This window comes from Triturus cristatus, chromosome 4_1 (assembly GCF_964204655.1).
Source record: "Triturus cristatus chromosome 4_1, aTriCri1.1, whole genome shotgun sequence".
NCBI lineage: Eukaryota > Metazoa > Chordata > Amphibia > Caudata > Salamandridae > Triturus > Triturus cristatus.
The window spans coordinates 380910348-380925514 of record NC_140585.1 but is presented as its reverse complement, the minus strand read 5'-3'; the positions used below and the strand labels follow the sequence as shown (position 1 = coordinate 380925514).

The 15167-nt window shown below is 45.2% G+C and overlaps 1 protein-coding gene across 1 annotated transcript in view; it reads right to left on the bottom strand.

The window, feature by feature from the left end:
- The window catches only part of SMC1B (structural maintenance of chromosomes 1B), a 2533210-nt gene that overhangs the window by 211778 nt on the left and 2306265 nt on the right, over window positions 1–15167 (bottom strand). Inside the window, exon 22 of the mRNA XM_085652431.1 lies at window positions 14007–14158. Within this exon, the coding sequence (XP_085508557.1) occupies window positions 14007–14158 (152 nt within the window). The remainder of the gene's footprint in view (window positions 1–14006; window positions 14159–15167) is intronic.

The following is a 15167-nucleotide window of genomic DNA, read 5'->3' as shown; positions in this document are numbered from 1 at the left end:
GTACCAACGTCGAGCAACAGCAGTCGGCGCCAGGGAAGGTACCGTGAAGTCGACTGGCGTCGATCAGGATTCAGGCCTTGATCCTAAGGGGCCCTCTGGCTTCGGGGCTGGAGCCACCGGCATCGAAGGCCCAGGGCTCCCAGCAGAGTCCACTGTGCCGGAAGGCGCGCCGGCATAGTCGGGCTGCCCAAAGATGCTGTGAAGTGCTTCGCAAAAAGCTCAAAGCTGGGCAGGGGACGCTCCGGGAAAGGAAGGGAAGCGAGGAGCCGTCCCAGAAGCAGGCTCCAAAGATGGAGCTGGAGAGCGACGACACTCTGGGTCCCGATTCCTGTCGGCCGACGGATGGGAAGAAGGCAAAGAGCGATGATGCTTCTTCGCCTTCTTCTTGTGCTTCGACTTACCCGAGGAGTGCGAAGACTTCGATGACGAGTGGTGGTGGCTCTGTGACCGGTCCTGAGACCTTACTCTCAACCTGGACCTCGAACGACGCAGAGCGGACTGCCGGGCCTCTAAAAGCTTTTGGGACTGCTCACGCAGAGACTTCGGATTCATGGCCCGACAGTCGGAGCACGACTTTGTGTCATTGCCGCGCTCCAGGCACCAGAGGTGAGGATCTGTCACGGACATCAATTTGTGGCAGGAGTCACAAGGCTTGAAGCCGGTCCGACGATGGGACATCCTTTGTGCTACCGGGAGTCGAAGACTCAAAAAAGGCGTCGACAATAGTCGAAAAAAGGTTTGTCAAAAAATGACTAAGGGGCAAGTTCTCTCCGGCTCTGCGCTGGCTGGCGTGTAAAAAGAAAGAACTGACATCAGCGCGCAGGGGTAGTATCTAAGTAGACATCGCGACGTTATCCCGGCGACCACGACGATGAACGACGCTTCCTACCTACACGCAGAGGTACTGCTACAGAACAATTCTCCGGATTCAGTCTGAAGCCTGGGGGTAATTCTAACTAATGGGTTCTTTCAGATAAATCATTAGAGAAACCACCTACTCTTCATGATGCTATGAATTAGGTAAATCCATCATACATACTGCCATGTGCATCAAAGAAATGAAAACCCCTTCCAATACTGATTCTGAACAGGTGTCAGAGTTTACCAACCTATCTATTGATTATACTCTAAGTAAAATAAAACCAGACAGGAATGTCATCCACGTTCGTGATTCTGAAGTCAGTAAACTTAGATGTTACCGCTGTGGTTGTAGTAACCACTTAGCCAACCATCCCAGCTGTCAAGCTAGGTCGTCGACTTGCAGGAAGTGTAATAGAAAAGGGCACTTAGCAAGAGTTTGTCGGAGCCTCTCTAGTGTGATGTAGGTAATTCCACAGTGGTAAAGTCTCAATCTGTGATGACAATTGTTTTCCAAGTACAAGAATCCAAAGATATCAACCAAATCAAGTTCCCTCAATGCAAAATTGGTCTGTATAGCAAACTAATTAAAATGTTCGCAGGTTCATGGTCTCCATTCACATTTTCTAACATTACCGATTTCAAGGCCATGAACATTTGCAAAGATGGAAATGTATTGTTTGCTGACATTACTCCTAGCAACTACACCAAGGAACCTATTCCGCTAAGAGGTATTATTCAAAACCTGTATCACGTTCAAGGTCTGATCTACCCTGGGGAAGGTCTACGTAGTTGAAGAAGGGTCGAATCTCCATGGCTGGCAGCATCAAAAAGAACTAGGAATTACACTTGACCCTAACAACCCAGAACAAGTTCTTACCATAGACTTCTCCATCGCAGGCAAAGCAGTGTGTAATCAGTTCCCTGAAGTGTTCACTTCCAAATTCACTTCCAAATTAGGCCTACTAAAAAATGTCCAGCATAACATCAAATTAAAACCAAATGCCAAACCTCTGGTTCACAAAACTAGACCCATACCACTCCTCATTTGGGAACCCCTCAAGAAAGAATTATCCAGATTGGAAAACCTAGGTATCATCCAGTCTGTTGATTGCTCTGAGTGGGTTACCCCGCTACTTATCGCTAAGAAGGCTCATGGGGAAGACAAGAGATCTCAATGATAGTATCCTCATTGAAAGACACTCATTGCCTTGCAGTCATGAAATCCTAAGTACCATGGAGGAAGCAACCTGGACTCCAGGGAATTTACTGTTTTTACCACACCCCTGGGTTCATTCAATATTCTGCAGAATGCCATTTGGGTTAGCCTCAGCGTTTGCAGTATTTCAAAACATTATGTAGCATGTTTTAGAGAGCATACCCAAAACGCTAGGCTTCCAAGATTATGTTTTAATATACAGTGCCACCACTGAGGAGCATACCTTTCTAAGGAAAGTTCTCTCCAAATTCAAAGAGGGGGGTCTAACCTTAAAAGAAGAGAAATGCCAGATAGGGGTGGGAGCGTCGATTACCTTGGGCACACTATCTCAAAGGATGGCTTCAAACCTAAGATGAGCATACTTGCACAGTGGAGAAAGCTCCTGTGCCACATCTATCGCAGAATATATGCCAAAAAGAGCACCAGTTGTCATTTGAGAAAGAAAAAAGTGCTATTCTTTCTGCGCCGTACTTATGCAATTTCGATTGATGTAGGAAAACCATCCTTACCACTGATCAACAAAGGACTCGGTGCCGCACTTTCCCAAGTCATCAGTGGTAAAGAAAAATTTACTAGGTGGTGGAAAATGCAGCCCTGGCGTGTTTCTGGGCTATCAAGCATTTTATATTTTATTAATGGGGGCATCAAATTCACTGTGAGCACAGACCACAAACCACTAATTTTTATATTCAATCCCAAGGGTACCATTAACAGCACACCTAGGGTGACCAGATGGGTACTGGGGTTGGAAAGTTTTTGCTTTAAACTGAGTTTGTCTCTTGTGATCTCAGCACTGCTGCAAAATTCCTATCCAGGGCATCTTTAGGCATTGAGGAGCAGTATGAGACATCCAAATACCCTATTAGGAAATCAATTCCTCAGTTATAAGCCCTACAGAGTGGGCTGAAACTTGGGTCAGGATGCTATCATAACTCAACTCAAAGCCTACACCTTACAGGTTGGCCAAAAGTATGCCGCAAAGTCAGTTAGAAAATAAGTACATTTTGGGACGTTCGTCATTAAATTAACCTACACCAGGACCACATATGGAGAAATAACAAGATAATACCTCCAGAAGGGTTGAGAGACAAGATCATAGATCTCGTACATGAGGATCACCTAGGGAGAAGTTTGGCTAGATCTAGACTCTGAGAACATTATTGGTTTCATAACATGGATTTATTGGTGGAAGTTAAAGTGAAGAACTACAAAGTATGTGCCAATAGCGACAAAACAAAACACCCCCAGAAAGTTCTGTTATTCCCAGTTCCCATTCTGGACAAGCCTTGGGAAAAGCTTGCACTGGACATCATAGGTCCTATCAACAAAAACGGTGTCACAAAAAGATTTGCTTTTGTATTAACTGATTATCTCTCCCCTGGGTGGTCATTAGAATGGTGAACCAAATCACTACTAAGACTCTTATAGATTTCCAACGAGACACCTTTGCCATGGAAGGGATTCCATCCACCACTGCTACAGACAATGGAGTGCAATTCGCTTCTTTGGCCATGAAAAACTTCTTATCTAACTGGAATCTCCCCATTCTCTTCTCTCAAAAGAAGGAAACCCAGCACCAAATTCTTCCCCAACTGGATCAGTGGGGAAGAAAAGGTGGAACATGATTCAAATGTGGCAAGAACTAAGATTACTTTTCACCAAGCTAAGTACAAGTCTTAGTATGATTGTAAGCATGGGGCCAAACCTCAGAAATGGGCCATAAAAGACTGGGTATCCATAAAAAGACCCACTCGCGGTGGGGAAAATGAATCCAAATTTTATGAACCCAAGAAGATCATAAAATTAAACATATTGTAGTTCTTCTTTCAGAATGGACAAAATTGGGAGCATGGACAGACTAGAAATGTGTTAATGGCCGAGTGACATCACTTCATTGAGCACATTCCATTCACATGTTCCACGAGATTTCTCAATCAACTGACAAGATATAACAAAAAGACTTGTAACAACACCTAAATGGCATAAAGAGTATATAATGAAATGACTTTCCTATTTTACATTCTTCACGCTATTTGGTGGTGGGGGAGGAGGGGGAAGATGTGTTATATTCTTATGCCTAATAATAGATTCCCCCCTATATTGTTACAGCTTCCAAATAATATATTATCTGGTTATGTATATTTGCCTGTGTTCCCCTGACCAATTTTCCTCCTCCCCCCCCCCCCTCCACCCCCCTCTGTTGGTATTTCCCTCCAGTTGGATCATCGGCTACCGTAGAATATTGGTAGAGTAAGCCTTTGTATAGAAGCTTGGGTTAGAATGTTGGAGAGCTGTGTGAGGCAGGAGCTGTTTGGAAGGTGGACAGAGGAGATCAAAAAATAAATACTGGAACTTACCTTTGTGTGACTTCATATTTACAACACACACCAGTACATAACCTACCTTTTCAATATAATGTAACCTGTCCATGGGGCTACCTTGGGCCTACCTTAGGGGTGCCTTACATGTAGTAAAAGGGAAGTCTTGGGCCTGGCAAGTGGGGGCACTAGCCAGGTTAACATGGCAGTTTAAAACTGCCCACACAGACTCTGCTGTGGCAGGTCTGAGGCATGTTTGCAGGGCTACTCATGTGGGTGGCACAATCAGTGCTGCAGGTCAACTAGTAGCATTTGATTTACAGGCCCCGGGAACACCAGATGCACTTTACTAAGAACTTACTGGTAAATCAAATATGCCAATCATGGATAATACACTCACAATTTACACAGGGAGTACTTGCACTACAGCACTGACCAGCAGTGGTAAAGTGGAACTGAGAAAAAAGAAACTACGACTGACTCCTGGTTCAGCACTTAAAACCCAATGTATCCAAAATTTATATTCAGTTCCTGTGCACAAATCTTCCGGAGTTCGCCGTAGAACAACTCCACTGTGAGCCAGATGAGGAAAATAGAAACAAAAGAGGAAGGTGCACCAGCAAAGAAAGTCCAAATCCGAGAAAAGGTCCGTAGTATTTCTTTTATTCTTGTAATTCAAAAAGATACAACTCAGCCAACGCGTTTCATTCTACACAAGAACTTCTTAAGGGCTGAAACAAGCAACATAGCAACAAATAAATCACAATACAACATATATAAAATACAAATACAACACCACAGAAAGATATATAATCATATATGTTTGGTTTGTAAATAATATAACCACGAAGAAGAATCAACACAAATAAGCAGCACAAGAGTGACATAAACATAAAATCACAAAAGATAAGAGACATTTTTTTTAAAAACATATATACAACACACATACAAATGTAATATGAACATATGCCCAACTGATAGCATATATGCATACCATATTTCATGTCAAAATCCCAAAATAAGAGCAAACCCCCCACATATGTAATTCATTGGTTTGAGGCAAGGTAAAATTTTCTGTGGGTAATGGGATTATGGGATTATAATGGAATACATAAGTGTAACAGGTAGCCACAAAAAAAATTCTATAACCAACCACTCACCAAAAAATAAAATCTTTGTAACCTTCAACAGTAAAGATGCAATGAAAGCGGTCCCATGTGCATCGAAGATTCCTAAGTACGACAATCTAATGTATATAAACAAGAACATATAAAAACTACATATATATGTGTGTATATATCTATATATGAACTAGAATATATTAATTCAATTTGCAAACAATATGTCCTGGAAACTCAGAACAAAGAACAGATAGCTAAAACACCCCTTTCAGGCCCACAGTATACTTGGAAAAACAATCTTATTAGATGCATTGTCCATTGGCAAGATATTTATATTGCAAAGACAATATATAAATAATCCATAAATAGTCCACCCTTGATATAATAATCAAGATAAAAAAATACATACACAATCCAAATACAAGAAAATATTTTTATATTATTGACCTCAATTTGAAACAAGGCAATCAAAAAATCTCACCCGAAATGGAAAAGATGCTCAGCATGGAATGAGTATAGACCAAACAAATACGTCTAGAAGTTTGTCCATTAAGTATTTCATTGTGTCACTCCATTATAAGAGTGCAGTCAATAGGGTTCCCGAAATCTAAAGACAATAAACATAGGAAAACTAATACTGCCTCTGCTATATATGAAAAGAAAAAACACTAAAAAATAATACACACCACTGAGATTTATACAGCAAGCAGTTATACGCAAATAGAAGAAAAAAAGGGGGCGGGAGCAAAAGATGACTCGACATCCATGCCACCATCAAGAAATTCGATGTTATCTTCAGATTACCACATGTATAAAAAATGGTCATGCTATAAAGGGCAAATAAGCTATAGTAGTACTGGCAACTATAAGGCCAATATCTAACCAACATGCCACGTAGATACAAGAGCTATTGCCTGTTATGTAAGGTCATATTAAGTAACATATAAACAAAGAATAAAAAGTACATATATGGCTTGAATATCGCCTATATGTGAAAAACAAACACACCGAAAACCCCTTATCCCAAGACCCGCGAGTATAATAATCTCATTTACAAAATGAAAAAACCCAAACACGAAGACAAACTCATACCTTAGAAGTCCCGTAAAGCTGAACACCGAATAGGAGAGTGATGGTATATTTAAAATCGCGCTCCATTTTGTCTGGTTATATATCAACTCCGGAAGTGTCGGTCACCTGACCGTAAGCAGACGTCCCTGTACGTCAGAGTATTATGAGGAACAATATAGCGCCATGTTGGAATGGTGATGAGATAAAAAAGTTAACAAAGTACCATGGAAGAAACGGGCACGTCAGTAAGAAACAAATGAAATAAAGTACATAAAAGCCCCCAATGTTTGGAACAAAACAAATTCAACACGCGTCCCATAGCTCTGCTAACATCTCTACCGGCCCCTAATGTTGTTACTAATATAGTCATCATGCGTTTCATCAGTACGCCAAAAACTATGGACGCCATGATAGAAGGGTAATACAGGAAAAAGGACCAAATTGGAAGGAAGGGACACGGCACACTAATAACGAAAAAAGTGCAGGGGAGGGATGGAGGAGAGGGGGGGGGGCAAGAAAAAAGCCTACCCAAAATGGTGTTAAAAAGTTTCAGCAAGCACAAGAAATTCAGGCTAAATTAATTCAGTAACGTAGATTGACCTATTGCCCCAAGTAAAATAAAGCTTGCGAAAGAATGTTATTAAAAACATGGGAGAAGTCAAAAGAATGGCAGCATAGAGCCATCACTGTAGATTAACAATATAGACTTCCTCTATGGGTGCCATGTTGGAATGGTATTCCACATTGAAACACCCTGGAAAATCAAAAATACTCCCTACTATAAAAAACAATAGACTCGTAATAAACCTCAAAGCGATATGTTACATATCCATTTTGACTCTAACTGTCTGAGTGCCAATTCACGATTCAAGCCTCTCCTACCCATGGGGACGTGATCAATGCCATGAAACCAGAAATTGCTGCTATCATTGTGTTTAATATTGTAGTGTTCAGTAATAGGATATCTGGTGTCCCTGTTGAGTAGAGCTCTTCTATGTTCTTGTATGCGAATTTTTAGGCATCGTATGGTACTCCCCACATAGATAATACCACATTCACATCCCAAGACATACACCACATAGGTGGTATTGCAATTAATAAACTGGTTAATGGTATATATCTGTGGACTATTGTAGGAAAAAGTCTTTGTTCTGTTTTTTCCATTTGTACAGATATTACAGGTACTACAAGTAAAAAAGCCATCAGGCTTTTTTGGTATCCAATTACCAGAGTTCTAATACCAGAAAAAACTAAATGCAGCACACAGTCAGAAACAGGAGGTCAGAAGCAAAAAACAGTGGAAAAACATGCCAAAGATGCCAGGTCTAACAAACTGCAAACCATGTTTGCTTCAGAAAATATAATTTCTCTTGCCACTTCTTTATGAATAACGTCAAACTGACCTATTTATCTTGGGGTCAAGCGCAATTGTGAAAATTGTGTAAGAACTTAAAAATCAAAGATCAGTCTTGAATTTGTATCATTACTCACCAGGCAAAGGTCACTGCAGCAAAAAAAATAATTTGGATTTAATTAGTTGGTCTGTCTGGAGGCCCATGGTGGTGAAAAATGTAGAACAGTATGTGTCTTCCTGTACAGTTTGTGCCCAGTTTAAGGCTTCTCACTCAAGATCTTATGGTCTTTCAAATCCATTATTAGTTGCTCCCCAACCATGGCACACAATCTGAACAGACTTTATAGTGCACCAGCCAAGCCTGAAGGGTTACCTAAGATCATGGTGACAGTTAATACATTCTTGAAGATGGAATGTATTTTGAGATTTAAGAAGACAACAGCACAAGATATGGCACATAGATTCCTTAGTGATATTGTTTATGTGGGATACAATCTGTAATTATTTCCAATGGTGGACCACAATGTCTCAGTTTTTTGGAAATCCATTTGTTCTGCCTTGGGGCTTTCCAGAGCATTGTCTTCAGGGTTTCATCCCCAAACCAATGGACTTACAAGGCATACCAACAAAACCCCTGAAACAATTTCTACGCTGTTTTCTCAATGCCACTTACAATCAATCAATCAATCAGAGTACTTGTAAAGCGTGCTACTTACCCGTGAGGGTCTCAAGGCGCTGGGGGTTGGGGGGGTTTGCCGCTACTGCTCGAATAGCCAGGTCTTGAGGAGTCTTCTGAAGGCGAGTAGGTCTTGGGTCTGCCGTAGGTGGGTAGGGAGGGTGTTCCCGGTCTTGGCGGCGAAGTAGGAGAAGCATCTGCCGCCCGAGGTTGTTCGTTGGATGCGGGGGACAGCGGCGTGGGCGAGGTTGGCGGAGCAGAGCTGGCGGGTGGGGTTGTAGAAGCTGAGTCGGCTGTTCAGGTATGCTGGTCTGGCGTTGTGGAGTGCTTTGTGTGCGTGGGTGAGGAGCTTGAAGGTGATCCTCTTGTCGACTGGGAGCCAGTGTAGGTTTCTCAGGTGGGGAGTGATGTGGCTGTGGCGGGAGACGTTGACGATCAGTCGGGCGCAGGCGTTTTGTATGCGTTGTAGTCTTCGTAGGAGTGTGGCTGGATTCCTGCGTAGAGTGCGTTGCCGTAGTCCAGTCTGCTGCTGACGAAGACCTGTGTCAACGTTCTTCTTGTTTCGGTCGGGATCCACTTGTAGATCCTGCGGAGCATGCGGAGGGTGTTGTAGCAGGAGGAGGAGACGGCGTTGACCTGTTTGGACATGGAGAGGGAGGAGTCGAGGATTGATTTCGACGTGCTTCCAGTCTTCCGGGAATGTCGCTGTATTGAAGGAGATGTTGATGACCTTCCGTAGTTGGGGTGCGATGGCTGCGTCTGCTTTGTTGAATACGTGGTGTGGGCACGGGTCTGACGGGGATCCTGAGTGGATGGAGTTCATGACCTTGCGTGTTTCGTCGTCGCTGACGTTGGTCCAGGAGGTCAGGTGGTTGGTGCTAGTGGTGTTCGCAGGGGAGGTGGAGTCTGGCGTCGTAGGGGCGGTCGTGGTGTTGAAGCTGTCGTGGATGTCAGTGATCTTGCGGTGGAAGTAGATGGCTAGTGAGTTGCACAGTTCTTGTGACGGCGGGATGTCGTTGGTGCTGGCGCTGGGGTTGGAGAGTTCCTTTACGATGCTGAAGTGCTCTTTGCTATCGTGAGCGTTGGTATCCAGGTGGTCTTTGAAGGAGGATCTCTTGGCTAGTCTGATGAGGTGGTGATGTCGGCGGATGGCGTCCTTGTGGGCTGCGTGGTTGTCCGGTGTGTGCTCATGGAGCCATATCTTCTCCAGTTTCCGGCATGCGTGTTTGGAGGTCTGGAGTTTGTCGGTGAACCAGGCGGCTCTCTTGCTGGCGTGGCTGTCGGAGGGTTTCTTGAACGGGGCGAGGGTGTTGGCGCAGTTGTCGATCCACGGTCTGAGGTTGCGGGCTGCGGCGTCTGGGCTGGTGGTGGTGATCAGCTGGTCTACGGTGACTTTGCTCCAGCTGCGGCGAGGCAGCTGTTGGGTGCGGTGGTGCGTGGTTGGTTTCTTGAAGGTGAAATGGATGCAGCGGCGGTCGGTCCAGTGGAGTTCGGTGGTGTGGTCGAAGGCGATGTGGTTGCCCGTGGAGAAGACGGGGTCCAGCGTGTGGCCAGCGGCGTGGGTGGGTGCGGTGACGAGTTGTCTGAGGCCGAGGTTGGCAAGGTTGTTGATCAGGGTGGCGGAGTTGGCGTCGTTGTTGTTCTCGAGGTGGAGGTTCAGGTTCCCGAGGAGGATGTAGTCCGTGGATGCGAGTGTGTGGGTGCTGGCGAGGTCTGCGATGGAGTCGCAGAATTGAGCCCGGGATCCGGGGGGGTCTGTAGACGAGTGTTCCTCCCAGCATGGTGTTGGGGTCGGTGTGGATCCGGAAGTGTAGGTGGTGTTGAGGGTGTCGTCCGAGTGGGTGGCGACCTTGAGGGTGGACTTGTGGATGATGGCTATTCCTCCTCCGATTCCGTTGGCGCGATCCCTGCGTGTGATCTTGTAACCTTCCGGGATGGCTATGGCGCTGTCGGGTGCCGAGGAGTTGTTCCACCAGGTCTCGGTCAGGAAAGCGACGTCTGGGGCGGAGGTGTCGAGCAGATCTCAGAGCTCGATGGCATGTTTGCGTGCGGAGCAGGTGTTGAGGAGTATGCAGCGGAGGTGGTTGGGTCCAGTCCTCGTGGGTTTGGTGGTTCTGTCGCAGGTAAAGCTGCAGGTGCGGCAGGAGAAGGGTCCGTGGGTCTGTTTCGGGGCGGCCTGGAAGCAGGTGCGGTTTCGACCGGCGTTGAGTGCGTGGAGGATGCTGGTATCGTAGTGGAGTCAGGTGTCGTGGCGTTCGCGGAGGCCAGGGGTTCTGGTGTTGGGCGCGGTCCAGACGCGGACGGGCGCAGAAGGGCTTGCCTCTGGCATGCCTCTGGCGCACCAGCGGCGTGCCCGCTGCGCGCGGTCGCGCAGCGTCCGCCATTTAAGGCGGGGAGGGAGGGAGGAGCACCTGGGAGGTGGGAGCGGGACGACAAATGGGTATCGAGGGGGGCGTGGCCGCAGTGGAACAGCGGCGGGGAACGGGCAGAGGGGATAAACAGAATAGGAGAGGGGGGTGAGGGCGGAACGGGCCGAAGCGGGGGCAACGGAACCCTACAGAGGCGCAACAATCGAAAATACAGGTACAAAATACAGGAAGCAAGTTATACAAATGCAGGGAGACTAGACCAGCGGGGCAAGGCAGACAGCGGGGGCGAACTCACGGCGGAGTGGCAGCGGCAGCAAAGGAGGCACAGACGCTCAGGTGGAGCTGTGCGGCAGCTGGGGAGTGACCTGGCCTGCAAGCAGGGTCAATGGTCACTCCTGCTGTCGCGCAGCGGCCGCCATTTAAGGCAGGGAGGGAGGGAGGAGCAGCTGGGAGGCGGGAGCGGGGCGGCGAATGGGTATTGAGGGGGGCGGGGCCGCAGGGGAGCAACGGCGGGGAACGGGCAGAGGGGATAAACAGAAGAGGAGAGGGGGGAGGGGGGAACGGGCCGAAGCGGGGGAAACGGAACCCTACAGAGGCGCAACAATAGAAAATACAGGCACAAAATACAGGAAGCAAGTTATACAAAGAGCAGGGAGACTAGACCAGCGGGGCAAGGCAGACAGCGGGGGCGAACTCACGGCATAGTGGCAGCGGCAGCAAAGGAGGCGCAGACGCTCAGGTGGAGCGGTGCGGCAGCGGGGGAGTGACCTGGCCTGACCTGGGCCTTTTTGGTGCCGTATGCAGAATTTCTTTGTCTACATGGCCTTCATTCTAGGATTAGTCCTCAAAAATTCCCACTAATTTGTTAGTACTTGCGGCTTCTGAATTTTTAGACACTTCGTATCACTGCAGGATAGAGTTAAAGAAGGCTTATAAGTTGCCACGGAAAGGATGGAGCAACAGACAGATAAATGTTGTTGCCCTCATCCTGACTATTCAGTAGGAGATAAAGTCTGGCTGCCTTCTCCATTCTTGCCACTTCAGGAAATTCATCCTCAACCTGGTCCATGATTCCTTGGCCCTTTCTTTTGAGTTAGGTCATTAATCTAGTTGTAGTTCATGTTCAACTTCCTCCCTCTTGGTGAGTGTATTTGTTATTCCATGTCTCTCAGTTGAAATTTTATATTCCTGGTCATTTTTTTGTGTGTGCTAGGCAACCTCCCCAATCAAGTCTTGGTTCTGGGAGTTAATCAGTTTGAGGTTTCAGATATTTGAGACACTCATTATGTTTGTGGAAGGCTGCAGTTTTTGGTTAGGTGGAAAGGCTATTTTATCTGTGATCAATCTTGGGAATCAGCCCCAGCCGTTCATGCCCCAAAGTTGATATGAAGGGTTTTCAAAATACACCCTGACAAACCTCGAGCCTTGGGAGGAAGGTCCTTTGAGAACATTGGGAAAACTTCCTGGACACATTTGCCAAAACACTCACCAGAGGCAGGTAGTAGCTGTTTTGGTGGCACATTTTGGGAACTGCGCAAGCTTAGGGCTGTCGGGGGTGCCTTGGAACCTTGTCTGTTTTTCCAGGAGAGACGGTGTGGCAAGAAGCATACATTTGGATGTCATGATGGGAAGGGACTTCATTGTCTTTATCCCAATCCATCATGGCTGCCTTCTTTTAGGTTTAAATGAGGCTAGCCCAAAGCAACATGGGGAAACTACTTCCTGTTTCTAGTTCCTTGTCAAGGTCAGGATACAGTATATAAGCTTGATGGAACAGCACTGAGTGTGTCGCAAAAACCCTGGGTGGTAGTTTTGTCCCTTTCCCTTCTTCTTTTCCTTTCTTGCATGCCATCCTCCATGTATTTGTTGTGCTGCTGGGGCATTCCAACTTTGAGTACCACATCATTGGCTGACAAGGTGGCTTCCACAGGAGATTGCCCTATCTTCAAATCAAGAACCTTCAGCCCCAAGAAATTCCAAGTACACCCTGCTGTTGAAAGAGAGAGGGCCATGTTTTACCTGCAGACAGTTGGGGTACTTAAAGCAGAACTGTCCCAACATTGGGTTTAATGCACCAGCCCTCTGGGGTAAACCTGGGTTTAAACTGATTACTCAAAACTCATCCTGAATTTCAGGACATTCTGTGAGGATCCAACTGTAGCATGAATACCTTAAACCAGGTGGATCAAAAGGGCCCCAATGAAGATTGTGTTAATAATGATAGCTTACTATTTGTATCATTGACATAGCTGCTAGCCGCCCAGCTCTAAAAACATAAGAATTCACCATTTTACGTCCCTATGGCATGTCCATAGTCACCAGCAGTATTTCTAATCAACAAGTTCCTCATTTTATTTCTGACCCTGTGTACATTTCTCTGGCACCAATTAACCGTAAACATTCCTTTTAGTTTAGCTCAACTTTCCCCACTAATTTGTTAGGTGGTGATATTTTCTGTAAGCTAAATTGTACTGTATTTTCCAGTCTGAAACTTATATTCTTAAACATATCGCTTCAACAAGAAAACAAAGAGCTTGCAATACTAAGTGACCGCAAACATCGCTGAAGCAATGTAAATTACACTGTCATGTCTCATGAGTTAAATGAATTACTTTCACAGGTACCATCCACATTGTGATCCACAGGGGCCAAAGATGTAGGGTGCTATTTTAGTTTCCATTTCCTTATTGAAGCTGGAGTTATAAAGTATTTAAGTGACAGTTCAACATTGCAGCTAGTTGAGTCCTTGCTTAGGTCTTTATTTATTCTTTTTTCCTTCACAAATAAGAACACTAAAATGAATGACACAACCGAAAGGCTTGATATTTAAAAACATCACTAGTAAAACTGCCATATCAGTAAACATTTTCATATTTCGATTGCAAGCATATAGTGACCAGGTGTTTTTCTTTTTAATTATGTGGCCCAATCTTTTTGGTGTTCCTAATGCTGGCTATTTATTCAATAATCAGCAGTGTTAAAAAAAAAAATACAATGAAATATCTTTGTGACTGTAGTACCTGTGTATAGCAAAAACGAGTGCCAGTGCTGCCACAGACTTTTCCCCTCCTGACAAATTGTCCATTGGCATGAACCGTTTTCCAGGAGCCACACAATTATAAATAATCCCTTCAAGGTAGGGTTCTTCAGGGTTTTCTGGACTAAGAAAGGCCTGCAACAAAAGTGCAAATACATGAATCTTTTTGACTGGATAATTATAAGCCATACATTTGGGCAGCAGACGCAAAGCATTGGCCAACTCATTTGGTTTAGCTTTGTATGGTGCATGGGCAAAAAGACACTCAACATATGGGATACAAATGCATATAGCATGCACATGACTAAAGCACCTACAACAATTTTTACAAGATCCAGCAAACATATGGGCACACAAGAAAGACCAAGACGAACAAACATCCACACAGACCCGTAGTCATACGTTCAGCATAACAAAGGTGATGTTCATTGCAGAGAACAAGTTTGTGTGCAATAAGGGGTAATGTGGATGAGAACTATGTATCAGGGGCGCAAGAGGCGATGAACAAATATGGGGCAGAAGGCTGTGAGCATTTTGGGTGGTGGGGAGGGGGGTGGGGGAGAGCACCGGATACTGTACAACGGCCAGGAACATGATTATGTACAATAGGGAGAACACAATGTTCTCAATCTCTTGTGTGACATCTTCAGCCCATTCTCAGTTTGGTGGTCAGAAGCATTTTGCCTTCTGGGCTTTTCGAACCTACAAACACTAAACGTGAGAGAATGAAACATTTTATTTGCCAAAATTCCAGAATGTTCTGAAAATGTCACTTGTTTGCCAACTACACGCACAGACTGAAGGAAAATATAAATTAAAAAAACATACATCAAGTTTTGTGGCTTTAAACTTTATTATGCTTTTTCGTTGTCCTTCGCTAGAAAAAAAGTGTACTTTAAGTAATTTTTAGGTTGAGCATCAGCGCACATGTGCCGTCTGCAAAACCTGTTGTAATTACTCTATGGAGGGAAATTCCGCCTGCGGCTTACCATTGGTTCTTTCCTGCGTTGGTCTTCTTTGGTGGCTACTTATGGGTTGGTTCTCTCGACATCTCACTTCCGTTTTTCCTTCAGGAACACCGGTCAACTACAGTTTCATAACGCTGTGGGATTCATTCTTTTATTTACTCCTGGTCGTTTCTTCG